This window comes from Indicator indicator, chromosome 3, assembly GCF_027791375.1.
Source record: "Indicator indicator isolate 239-I01 chromosome 3, UM_Iind_1.1, whole genome shotgun sequence".
In the NCBI taxonomy this organism is placed as follows: domain Eukaryota; kingdom Metazoa; phylum Chordata; class Aves; order Piciformes; family Indicatoridae; genus Indicator; species Indicator indicator.
Genome location: NC_072012.1, coordinates 22,742,780 through 22,755,986, shown reverse-complemented (window position 1 = coordinate 22,755,986; position 13,207 = coordinate 22,742,780). Strand labels below are relative to the sequence as shown.

The 13,207-nt window shown below is 37.5% G+C and overlaps 1 protein-coding gene across 1 annotated transcript; it reads right to left on the bottom strand.

The window, feature by feature from the left end:
- Positions 1-4,058: 4,058 nt before the first annotated feature.
- FGL2 (fibrinogen like 2) lies at positions 4,059-8,066 on the bottom strand. The gene is made up of 2 exons (XM_054399649.1): positions 7,319-8,066; positions 4,059-4,765 (listed from the first exon to the last, which is right to left on the bottom strand). Exons 1-2 carry the CDS (start codon positions 8,064-8,066, stop codon positions 4,059-4,061), a joined length of 1,455 nt encoding a protein of 484 aa, XP_054255624.1.
- Positions 8,067-13,207: the final 5,141 nt, after the last annotated feature.

Below are 13,207 nucleotides of genomic sequence, written 5' to 3'. Positions count from 1 at the left end.
ATCAAACATATATTCAGAAAAATGCCTGGTGCTGGAGAATCAATTTATATAGATTAGGTTACTCTAAATGTTAAAAAGGTAGTTTCTGCTTTACTTATTCAAAAACCTAAAGCCAAATACTCCTTATGGAAACAACCTTAAAGATTTGCACAAGGAAGACTCCTTATCTTTGTGTTTAGCATACAGGAGTTGAGCTGCCTTTGTAGTACCCAAAGAAAGAAATAAAGAACGAGAACGTCTGCTTCTCAAAGTGGGCTCTACTTCTTCATAAAACTCATTGACTCTATGTAATTGCTTAAAAATAAGTGTGTAAAACATACTTACTGTCTCCTGTCTGATGCTAAATGCTGGTGTACCATTTTGTACAAGTATAATATTAATTAGACTTACAATTCGTCTTGATTATATGCACATAATTAGGTAATGTGGGATATTTCTACCAGTTATTGATTATTTTCCAAACAGATTCTTCTACTGAAATCAGAAAAAAAATATGTATAAAGACTTAGGATATTGGTTCATATCTTGTTCTTACAACTTGTGTGAGGGTTGGCTGTGACACATCATTAAACCGTTGTTTTCTGGTTACCATTTAGAGCAATAGCAAAATTTACTTCTGGCAGAAGTATTATAGCTCCATAGAAGTTTAATTAAAGCTGTGAATGAAAGAGATCAGTTTAGTGGGTGTAATGTTAGCACTGAGCAGGGCCTGTGGATGGTATTACTCAGCCATTTTTCTTTGAAACGTAAGTAAATATCTTAATTATTATTTTTCACCTATCTCTTACAAAGAAGAACAGAAGTCTGTTGACTTATAAAAATCTATTTCAAATCTCTTTCTTGTCCTTCCAGTATTTATTTCTTATCTTTTTCTCTGTGAAAACTTATAAGTCACATATTTCCTGTTTTGATTTTTCTATGACATAAAAATCAGAGAAGCTGGAGTAAAGTTGGCACTTTTCTATTTTGGTATAAACACGGTGTTCTAGGTATGAGTTGAGAACCATCTTAATTTCCTTCTGAAAATAATCACCTAAATTTCAGTTTATTTTCCAAAAAAAAAATTGTCAAACTGTGTTGGTTGCTGCTCACTCTCTGAGTTTCACTACAGTATTTTCCAAAAAACACCATTGAGAAAACAGATACTTGCATTAAAAAGAAAAGGAATAAGTTGTCAATCACTGCTTTCAGACTTTATTTTAATTTCTTCTCAGTCTGTCTGATCACATTGAAAGATGAGTGCCCTTATTTTTGGAAATGAGTCATAGGAATTTTGCTAGGAAGCCTGCTTTTAGTATTCTTCACTAAAATTCACAATGCAAGTATTAGCCAGAACAAATCCACAAATGTTTTCATATGCTAATCAGTGCTTTTCTGTAAATTGAAATACGTGTTTTGAACTATTAAGCCTTAAGCAGAGACCAAATGCTTTTGTTTGGATAAAAAATGGCATGCTTTAATTTGGGTCATGGTCTCTATGCACATGCTTTGATGAAAATTGCAGTGATCTGACAGGTTGTGTGTAATACAAAAAACTAGATGAGTTTGTGTCTTCTCTTTCATACTGAAGATACAGGTTTGTGTAAACTCTTGATTGGTCAATTACTTTGTTCTCTTCCAAAATATGAATGGTTTCAAAAAGATGTCTGAGATTTCAGTCTTTGATCCTGTCTGGCAGCTGCAGTGTCATATAAAACAGAGCAGTCATTACTAGCAATTACTCTCCTGTCATGTCACAGAGTTGTCTTTGTTGGACATCTGAAGTTTTCTTTTTGCTTTGAGTTTTACAGAAAATCAATAAAACAATTTATGAGAACTGTCTGGCTAGATCCTGTAAACATCTATGACAGTAGTCCAGCTTTAACAGTGTGACTTAACTTTATTACACCAAAGTAAACCAAAATAATGCTTGCAACAAGTAGCTGGAGTTACACTTTGTAAGGCTAGTACACATTGCTAGAGATTCATCTACAACAGTTCCAGGCAGGTAACATTCAGATGTATGTGACAAAACCACATACAGGGTTTTGTAGCTTATGTTAGTCACATTTGCTTAGTCTGTTAAAATATCTGTGCTTTACAAAGTTTCCTTTAAATAAGATTAAAAAAGGAATGTTTTCTTTTCTAACAACTTAGCAGGAAAAAGACATTTTCAAGTAGAAGCTGTAGATACTTAGCTATTTACCACATAAGGAATAGGAGTACATTGTGCATTTAATGTAAAATGATTAAAATAACCATATGCAAACAGATATTTGCTCTTCTAACCAATACTTCATGAATTGCCTCTTTTTTTAATTACTTAGACAATACCTTTTTTTATTCCAAAATAAATATTCTATAACTTCAAAACAAGTTCTCAAGCAAAGATTATACATCTTAGAATTAAAATTTTCCATTGCCTTAAAATGGAAATAAACTAAACCAAATGACACTTTACACTGAAATATCATTCAAAGTATTTACTTCCTTAAAATATATATTAATATTTTACAATTTAGCAGTTGCCACTGTCGCACATTGCATAACTTGTAACCACAAGAGTTCCTGTCATAATCTTACAAAACAGTAAAGGTCATCTTTGTAAAGCATTAGGTGAGGTGAACACTTCTCTTTTTTCTGGTATGTCTCTTCTAGTCAAAAAGGCAGTGCCAACAAAGACCACACTTGAACTGGTAAAGAATTATTGTTTTAGTGTAGTTGAGCTACATCTCAAGATTGGTGCAAGCAAAATAGCCTCTTGCTAAGCTTAACTGCATTTCCACTCAGTATTAGTCACTGGAGTTACAGAACCTTGTCCTTCCTAGGATAAGCAATAGCTACATGCACCTACATTTGAGCCAGCTGTGTACAGCAAGAGCTAATTTGCACTTCCTGATGTATTTGAAAGTTTGGTTGTTTCATTTGTTACTTTTTAGAAGAAAGAAGTCTTTCATGTATTCTCTGTTTGTTTTTGCTGGTGGGTTGTTCACGTTTCTGTGGCTCAGAAAGTGGGGAGAACACAATCTTCTTGTATGTTACAGAAATTTATCATCTTTCTTAGAATTTTAAGTACTAATGGTACCTAGAGTGAGAAGTACTTAAATGAGCTGGAGTGTCCACAAGAGTCATCTTGTAGCATTTGGCTTGCCTGAAACTCCAGGAGAAAGCAAAGTGGCCTGGAAACTCTTTTTGTACGTGTTTAGAGACATGGATTCTTCTTGATGTGTCTTCTTCCTACCTGTCTACCTGCCTACAGAATTGTGCAATAAGCTACGTAACAGCTTCTTTCTCCCACAAATGACATTACAACTTTGAGCCTGAGTGGAGGAAACAACATGAGCAAGAACTGTTGTCTTTCATTACATACTCTCTACGATATTTCCACTTGAATTTCTTCAATTCCTTCACCAACTTCTTTGAATAATCATTGATAAAGGGGATAATATTTGAGGAATCATCTTCATTTTCTAAGTCTTCTTTAAGGTGTTTTTATTGTGTGTGTGTGTGTGTCATTGGGCAAATCACTTTGGGCAAATCTTTCTTTCCTAGTCTTTTAAAAATAATTATTTGTCGTACTTAATGATATTGATGTTGCCATGGTATACCTTTGAAATGGTGAAGGATAAATGATACAAAAAATGAGGCTGTTTCAGAGAGACTGATTTTCATTGTAAGTGTTGGAAAATGTCTGTTATCAGTTATCCATCTGAGTTATTTTGAGGTCAAAATGTAGGTGTTTGTTCAGATTCAATTTGTGGAAGACCATTTGCAAGTTTCAAATCATAAAAACTGGTATGTCACAGTCAGTAAAAGCACCAAAAGCCATGTTTAGAATATTTACATAAAGATACTAAGACTCAACCTGTGCAAAGTTTTAGCAGAAACTATTCAGAAACACTCATGCTGGTTTTAATACATGATATGGGTCAGACCACCTCTAAAAGGGTATGTGGCAGCATGCTGTTTAGTCTAGAGCTCTTTTATTCCAAACATAACTGAATACTTGAATTCTAATACTGAGTAAGTATAACTTTGAGTGCAACCTAATGCAAACTAGTTAAGAGAAAGGTATAGAATTACTGCACAAAGCTTTTTGGTCTGATCATGATTTTTGCTGATTTAAAGGCTTGCCTGTATCCACTGGGAATACCATCGGAAATACCATGCCACGTACCCCAGAAAATGCCGTTGCGAACTCCTTTGTATTTCTTGTGGTAGTACTTGCCATTGAGGTTGGCAGACAAGCACGCATCAAACCACCAGCCAGAGCTGTAGTATGCTCCACAGTTTCCTGAAGGATACCTGTCGTTGTCCTTGTCTGGAGTTGTGAAGAACTTCTGGTCGTGGTTGTAATGCCTGCTGTAGTGCAGGGCATCCCCGGCTGTGCCACTGTAGCCGTTAACACTCAGCCGGTACTTCAGGTATTCATTGGCCACATAGAAGTGTTCATATCTTGCGTACTCCCTGATACCATCAAAGTCTTCGAGTTCAATTCTCAGTTGCATTTCCTGGCTCTTTGTCAGGAGATGAATTTTGTCATTCCCCAGCCAAAACTCCCTGCTGAGGTTTCCAAAGCCATTTTTGTAGTCATTCCAGGTTCTGTTGAAGTTAGTGCTACCATCCTGACGCCGCTGCAGTACTGTCCAGCCGCCTCCTTGTGTTTGCATGTCACAGTAAACCTCAAAGCTAGCATTTCTGGGGTCAGGGCTAATCCTGTAGAGCCCATTACTTCTTCTGCCTGCCATGTAATGATCAGCACAGTCTCTCTGCATTATTTGTATAACTGGTGGAAGAACAGATAGTCTTATGAGACACATCATTTCCATTTCAAAATAAACACAATTTTGTACCCAGATTGTGCTATGTGGCATAGAGAGCTTGAACTAGGGAGACTTCTACATAGGAAATAGTGCTGAAGCAATTTCAATTCTAGGCCAAAGCTGTTTTTTTTCATCAGGTTTACTCTATAATAGATGCCACCTAGGATCACACGGCTCAAACAGCCACACTGCATTAGATACCTGTCCAAAACTCCCCATTTAAATTACTTTTGTTAATAAAAGCTGCTTAATATGAGGGCATTTTGATTGTCTGCTTTCCCTTTTCTCTACTCTTTTGTTTATCCTTTCATTATCTTTCTGTATTTAAAAGTGTACCATCAACCCCTGCCTGTCATTTAAATTTTTATTCAGCAGTATGTTAGAGAAAAGCTTTGTCCATATGGGAATCTGTCTGTTGTTCAGTGGTCATGTTGATTGTAATTCAGAAAGCAGGACAAAAAGTAATCAAATTGTCTCATCCATTGTAGTAATACTGTGATTTCTAGAAAGGTGAAGCTAGGAAAGTAGCAGTGCTGTCCTGTGTAGGTGATGTTGCTGGCTTTATAGCATCTGCCATTATCACAGATTTTGCTCAACAATGGGTGATGCAGTTTATGCAAAAGAAAAGTAACCCCAGGGTTTTTTGGCAGAGTGAAAATCCCTTTATGATCCATTTATGTCATCCCGTAATTGTGTTCTTAAGTGAGTGATACAGATAGCTCTGCGGTTCTGAGTGAAGAATCAAAACCATAATGTTAATTTGTAGCGCAGATTTGAATTTATGGGCATGTTGATTGCAGGCTTGAATTGCTTTTATTTTCCTAGGAAATTTAAACAAACCACTTGAAAGGGATGACTGCTTGCAGTCTATAGCAGGTAATAAGTCTTAGGACTCCTTATTTGCCAGTACAGAAAACTGGGCATCTGTGGTAGCACAGAGTAGAGAAATAAGAGGCTCAAAGCCCAAATCTAAATCCACAATTTATTTCACTGAACTTTTTGTAAGATCTTTGGTGGGCTAAGTTTCAGGGCAGATATTGACAGAGAATATTAATTTCAGATAAAATGCTTTTATAAGCCACATCAACTCTTATTTAAATGAAGTTTTGTTATTACTTTCAGTGGATGCAGGAATAGTTTCTGTGTAGGAAAATGTCGTAGCTGCTACCCTTGCTAGTTTTCATAATGTATATGTTGCTGCTACAAAATGTTTGGCATCAGTTACTGTGAAATATAGAGGAATATCTACATGATCATAAACAGTGTCCAACAATTCAGTGTGAGAAACATCTCAAATTAGTCTAACCTGTTATGAAGCACTGTACTTGAATTTGATTCGTTGCCCATTATCAATATATCACTCTTTTTTTTTTGTGATGTTTCACATCTGAATTAATTTATTTGATTTATACTGATTTATGTATTATTTAAGATGATTGTTGATATAATGAAGGCATTACCTCTGTTTGTTTGTTCTTGTCACACTTTCAAGAATTTCAGCTGTACAGACACTGTACCATCTGCAGATTCTCCAATTTTCAACATAGGTAGGCAGAAGAAGAGTTTGATTTTAAACTTTAATGCTAAGCAACTTAAAAGTAATGATGCAGCCTAATCTTCCTCTGCTTAAGTCTCTAGAGAGCCGTATCCTCATGTGTATGATATCAAGTGGTAGGATACACAATGTAGTGAATATTGCTTGGGTTTGTTAAGAGATTCTTCTATGTAGTATAAAAACTTTGTGGCTTAAAGAAAAACCCTTTCAATCTTCGCTTAGTAAGTCAATATTAGAAAGAAATTATTAGTTCTATTTCTTGATTTTGATTAGGACAATTTGTCAGTGCTAACTCCTGATTTCTGTTTCATATTGCCTATGTATTAGCTTCATGCTAAGGATTTAGTATGAAAATGATAGCATGTATGTTACCCTCTTGAGAAATACTGTTAATAAGCTTTTTTTAGCTGAGCCTTTCAGATATTTGTTGTGATTATAGAAACAATATTTTATTGTCCATATGTTAAAAACTAAGCACTTACTAGATGGACTTGATGTTTAATAATATCTTACAAACTTTTTCAGTTTCACATTGAAAAAGCCCCATGGAGTTTGCTAAGGCATACCTAAAGAAAATTCCTCCTTTGTCATGCAAGGAGAAAATATGTGCCATCCTTTGATGTTTAATATCCTTAATGAAGGATAGCATGGTGTGCAAAATAAAGTCATTTTTTCATATTTATTAACTGAATTGCAAAAAAAGGTCCTTTGAAAATTCATGTTTTAAATGACTCAACAAGGTGCAGGTCTAGGAGGAACAGAACACCTGCAGCTCTCAGTAACCCTCTTGTGGCAGCTGAAATGTTTTACAACAGTACAAATAAACATTAAAAGAGAAAGCACTTAACTTCTGAAGTTATTAGCACAGCAATTTGGTTAAAATAGATTTAATTTTTTTAACTAATATCTGTGAAATGCAGAGAAAGCTTATACAGGCAGTAAGAATTAACAGGCTACGTACCAGGTCTTGGCTGCATTGCTGGACATTTAGAAGAACATTTGTTATCAAGGCTGTTAACAACAAATGTCAAATTAGCAACTTGGTTGTCAACGTAATGTTTAACATTGTTCATATTTATGAGGTTCATCTTCTCTACATGACCCTGCAGTGTCTGGATCTGGCTCTTTGCATTTTTTAAGCTGGTTGCCATTCTGTTAACTTTGCTTTGCAGCTCCTTTACTCTGTTATCTTGGATTTTGCTGTTTTCTGTGGGAGTTTCTGCACTGGGTTGCAGGAATTCATTACTACCGTCTCTTTCTTGGTTGTCATCTGCCTGCAGTTTGCAGTCTTGGCAGCATTTCTTCAGCTTGTTTACTGCTTCTTTAAGGGTCTGTACTTCTTTGAGAGTCTTCTCAAGCAGCCTGAATTCTTTAGGTAACTGGATGGTCATTGAAGGCAGATTTATCTGATAGGGACAATCCTCTCCTTCATCACATTTCCGATTAGTTTTGAGCTTTATAGGACAAGTCTCAGCAACTTTTTTTTCTTTAGCTTCCTCTTCATCTTCTAAAGCAATTGCAAAGACGTTTGTTAAAGCAAGGAGAGCTGTCTTCAGCAGGACTAAGTAAATGAGCAGCTTCATCTTCACAGAGAAGCTAGCAGTATGAGGAAGTATGCAAAAGTGGAACAAGTTTATAAGGGCAGCTTGAAGCCTGTAAGTTATCAGACTGCCTCCACTATTCTCAGAAATGGGTGGGAGTGCTTGCATCACGAGTGATTAATAGCAGAGCAAAGGAGGTAGTGCTTCCCAGAGCAGGCGCGTTGCAGTGGGCATTCCTGACTCAGAACTACTGTATGTAAGCAAAAAGATGGAATGCATGTGTGCTGATCACTTAGGCAGTTTAATTTCATTCCTCACTGTACATGGATTTTTTAAATTTTTTTTGGGGGGTGGAGGGGTGTGGAAATCACTTAGCTCTGTGTTACAGCAATCCTTAACATCTGTTTCTTGAGTCTTCTAAAACTGCTTCTGAAAACCAGGCTGGTTTTATCACAGCAGGTGGAAAAAGTGAAAACCAGCCCCTTTTCCCTTCCGAGGTTTATTGCAACAATAGCTTCACTGATGTTCACTCCCTTTCTTCCTAAAACATGTTTTAATTGGTAGATGTATTAATGAAAATTATTTAAATCCCAAAGCATGTTGAAACACACATTTGGTTTGGTTTCAAACATGTTTCAGGACAGAGTCACAAACTAAGGAGGATAAGCAGCACTTTCTCCTTCCTATTTTGCCTGACACTGCTTACAATAGTTATCTGGACTACTAATAATTTATGTGACACATTACAGTTAAAATTCATTGTTAGCTAGTTCTGAGTACTTCTTATTGGACCTAACTGATGGGAACACACACAGAGCCCTTTTTGATGCATAGGATCCTAGCTGTAGGATTGATTGTCCAGAAAACCCAAAGCAAATTCTGCTGTTCTGAGTAACGTCCTGAATTCCAAATCTAAAACAAGGCAAATCTTAAACAAGTGAAGGAGCTCCTGTGGGCCCATCAGGCTGGGTTATTCTTTTTTCTATTCCTGATTTTTGGTTCCTGCTTTTCTTTTTGTTCAGCTATTGTATAAGCTTTAAGATGGAATACTTCAGCTCTAGGTGACAACTGCCATGTGCTTCCTCATTTTCCTTCTTCACCACTTTGGCCATTCTCACACAGTGCCTACACAGTTTTAATGCTCTGTGTGCTTTCCCTTGTGCCAAAAAGCAACACTCCATGGCCATGTCTTCGTGCATTCAGAAGTCAGTTGAGAGACAAATAACTTGCATGAGTAAAGGGGCTGTACACCAGTTACTGTTTAATTAGTCCAGTTTGAACAATTCATTTCCCTAAACCCTGTTTGAAATTAGTCTTAATACAGATTAAACATTAAGCACATTAGTCACACAGGTACTCTGCAAGTTCATGATCTCTGGAACGTTACTTACCCTGACAGGACAGGAGGGAGTCTTGGTAAGAAAAAAAATACCTGTCTAACCTGTTACAACAATTTCTTTGTGTTCCTGCATAGTACAATAGCCTGGGCACTTTCCTGGGAAATGAACTTTGAATCTACCTCTGCTATAGTCTAAATTAACTCCCCAGAACCTGCCATGGTGCTTTTAGTTAGATGGGAAACGTGTATATCTCTGCCTTTCAGATCATGGGAGGTGAAAGACTCCCTCCAGAATGCATATGGGTGTAAGGTGTTGACATCACTTTTGCATCAAAACTGAAGTATTTGTCACAAATTAAATTTGTTACTTTAATTTGTGAGTAAAATTTGCATATTTTTTTTTTTGTTTATGGGATTTTTTTTTCCTATCAGTCTAAAATCAGGTATTTTGTTCTCCTGTATGTCTGCTCCTATCAAATTGAGAAAAGCTCTACCAGCTCTTTTGAGGGGCTTTAGAAATACAATAGTATTCCTATGTCTTTGTTATTTGGGAAGCTGCAATCCCCACACACTGGTTTTTGTTTAGTTTGCAATGAACTCTCCTATCTGCTTTGGCACTTTGGATTGGACAAACTATTCTGTATCTGTCTAAGGATCTAGTTGGAGGCCTGTGGCTAGTGGTGTTCCCCAAGGCTCAGTGCTGGGTCCACCCTTGTTCAACATTCATCACTGACCTAGATGAAGGAACAGAGTGTGCTCTCTGCAAGTTTGCTGATTATACAGAACTGGGAGGGGTGGCTGTCACACCAGAAGGCTGTGCTGCTGTTCAGTGACACTTGGACAGGCTGGACAGTTGGGCAGAGGTGAACCTCATGAAGTTCATCAAGGGCAAGTGTAGGCTCCTGCACCTGGGGAGGAACAGTACAGGTTTGGGGTTGACTTGCTGGAAAGCAGCTCTGTGGAATAGGAACTGGGAGTGCTGGTGAACAAGTTCACCATGAGCCAGCAATGTGCCCTCGTGGCCGAGAAGGACAGTGCTCTTCTGGAGTGCATTAAGAATGTGACCAGCAGGTCAAGGGAGGTTCTCCTCCCCCTCTGCTCTGCCCTGGTGAGGCTGCATCTGGAGGGTTGTGTCTAGTTCTGGGGTCACCAGTTCAAGACTCCAAAGGAGAACCATGAAGGTGATTAGGGGACTTGAGAGAGAGGTTGAGGGGACTGGGGTCCTTTAATCTGAAAAAGAGAAGACTGAGAAGGGGTCTTATAAATGTATATAAATATCTGAAGAGTGAAAGTCATGAGGATGGGACTGGGCTCTTCTCAGTGGTGGTCAGTGATAGGACAAGGGGTAACAGGTACAAACTAAACCAGAGGAGCTTTAGGGTTTAACTTGAAGAAAATCTTCTTTACTTTGAGTGTTACAGAGCACTGGAACAGGCTGCTCAGTGTGGTTTTGGAGTCTTTTTCTCTGGAGGCTTTCAAAACCTGCCTGGGCACGTTCTTCTGCAACCAGATCTTGGAGTACCTGTCTTAGCAGGGGAGCTGGACTAGATGACCTCCAGAGGTCCCTTCCAACTCCTACCTTCTGTGATTCTGTAACTGATAATAATTATCCTTTGCGGACTGCATCTTACGCATTGCCATGTAATGATTTGTATGCATATCAAGTATTGTTATAATTGTTATATAATTATGCTGCATTGAAAGCCAAAAGTATTATTAGAACTTACTAACTTCAAAAAGGGCAGAAATTTCTAGCAATGTTGAATGTCAAAGAAAAGAAAATTCAGATGGTAATGTGAGGTATTTGAGCTTTTCAAACAGCTTTGTTCAGAAACATTTATTCTTTGGTCCTTTATATGCTTTTGTTTTGGGATATTTACTTCCTCCTTTGAATGAGATTTCTGTCATCTTGTGAAGCTCTGCTATCCTCCTAATTTTATTAGTCTGTTCAGCTGCTAGGTTATCAACTGTCTGTTTAGAGCCTGAAAGACACATTTCTCCACCAGATATCTGTATGTTTCTCATACCTGGAGAAGTCTTGAGGACTGGTCTTTCTTCCTGTCTGTCGGGGAACTTTCACTCCCAGCAATTTGTCAGGTCTCTTTTATTCCTTTGGGCACTCAAGAGTTTTTTAGTGTTTCATGCCTCTTATCTTCCTCAGAATAAATGAAGCATATGTTAAAAACAGAGATTTCCACAAGTCTTTGCCTTTAGAAAGGGCACTGAGCAATTTTAAGCTGTTAGATGCTGATGCAGTTTAAGTAATGGCAGAAAAAAATACTGGACCAGATCAAAACTGAGAACTACAGTTTGTTTATAAACAAAGTTTCTTCCTAGATGGGGCTTTTCTAGATCCTTAGAGTGTTCTGTATAGTGCTTTTAAAATAGTTAAGCAGTCACAAAGCCCAAAAGCCAATCTGTTGACTGTGAAAGGATCCAATAAAATAACAGCTGATGTCCACAAGTGAGAATTTTTTACCAAGCACTTTTATTTGGTTAAAGGTCATTTTCATGTAGCTTTTAATCTCTTTCAGTCTTCTCTTTAGGAATCTATTTTTCCTTCTGTGGAGGGATCTTGCAGACATACCTTCCTAAAGATGAAGTAAATAACTGAGAGCTCACCATACTAACAAAGATTTCAGTGGTGTTTCCAGAAGTACTGATAGCTGCAAGGTTAAGGAAGTACTATGTTTTGGTTTAATAGACTTGTCTGAGAACTGTTTATTCAAAGATTATCAAAAGCAGCATGAACAATTCCCATGAGTTTTCAGAGCAAAAGAGTTTTTTTATGCCAGATAGTGGAATGTAGGTCAAATAGAAAACAGCAAAGTTAAGGTTGTAGGCAGATATTAATTTATCTCGTGACTGTGGCTATTTAAAAGATGACAGTTTGCCATCTATTTGATTTCTGGCTTCATGCTGGGGGTTAACATTTCCTGCAGAAGAGCTGCTGCAAAGCATCCAGGTTTGTATAAGCAGCCTGAATTATAGGGATGAACAAACCTGAACCACATCTGGGCTCATTCATAGAAACCCCTTTGGTGGCAGAGATGGGGTGTGTTAAGATTCAGCTGCTGTAGTAATATTTTTGATGGGTTTTGTAGACTTCAGTGATACTGTGACATGTTATTTTCAGGTTTTCCCACAATATGGAATATATACCAGAAGTTAATACTAGAAACAAATTCTGATTTAGGATTCTTTTTGATTAATTGCTTTGATTTGTTCAATTCACTAGTCATTCTTCATGCAAGCAGTCTTTATATTGTCCACTGGACTACTTGTTCAACTTCCTCATGTCTGTGAGAACACAAAGTATGCAAAGGCAGTCCTATGCCATTTGATTTTACTCGTAGATATTGCTTATTGAGGTACAGATGACATAGGGAATCCACCTGACTACTTGTTCTATCTGTTTAAATTGATCTTTGCTTTAGTTATGAAATCTGGCAACAGGCAGAAAGGTGATACCAATACAGAGCATGTCAGTAGCAGACCACATGGTTGTATGAGCAATTGTATATGTAATGCATATTACAAAATTCACATGGTCAAGGAATATCACTGCTTCTGTTAAGGTGAAGACCTTATTTGTAAAGAAGACATCCAGAAGCTAAGTTCATATTCATTCTGTTTCTCCATGACAACTAAAGACCTGCTTGCCCAAAACCTGGAATGTACTGCTTAGCGTTTCCTTCATCTATAGCCACAGAAGATGCTGTGGTTGGCTAAGTCTATGGAGGAAATAAAGCAGAGTGTACTCTAAGAATGATGACATACCAAATGCAAAAGCTTCTCCCCGCTCTGTCTTTTTGTCAAAATTCCTTTTTGATTCTTGCAAACCTGCTGCAATGAAGCCAGCCAGTGTAATCCTGTGCTGGATGCTCTCCATCTGCTGTTGGAGTTCCTGGCCAAAGAGGTGATAGCAGGACAGCTTTCTCCTTTCTGAAATGCCTGTCTTACCAATCTC

Coding starts and splice junctions, on each gene's coding strand:
- FGL2 (XM_054399649.1), bottom strand. CDS start 8,066: ATGCAAGCACTCCCACCCATTTCTGAGAATAGTGGAGGCAGTCTGATA. Junction 4,766..7,318: donor AGCAATGCAGCCAAGACCTG/GTACGTAGCCTG, acceptor TTCTTCCACCAG/TTATACAAATAATGCAGAGA.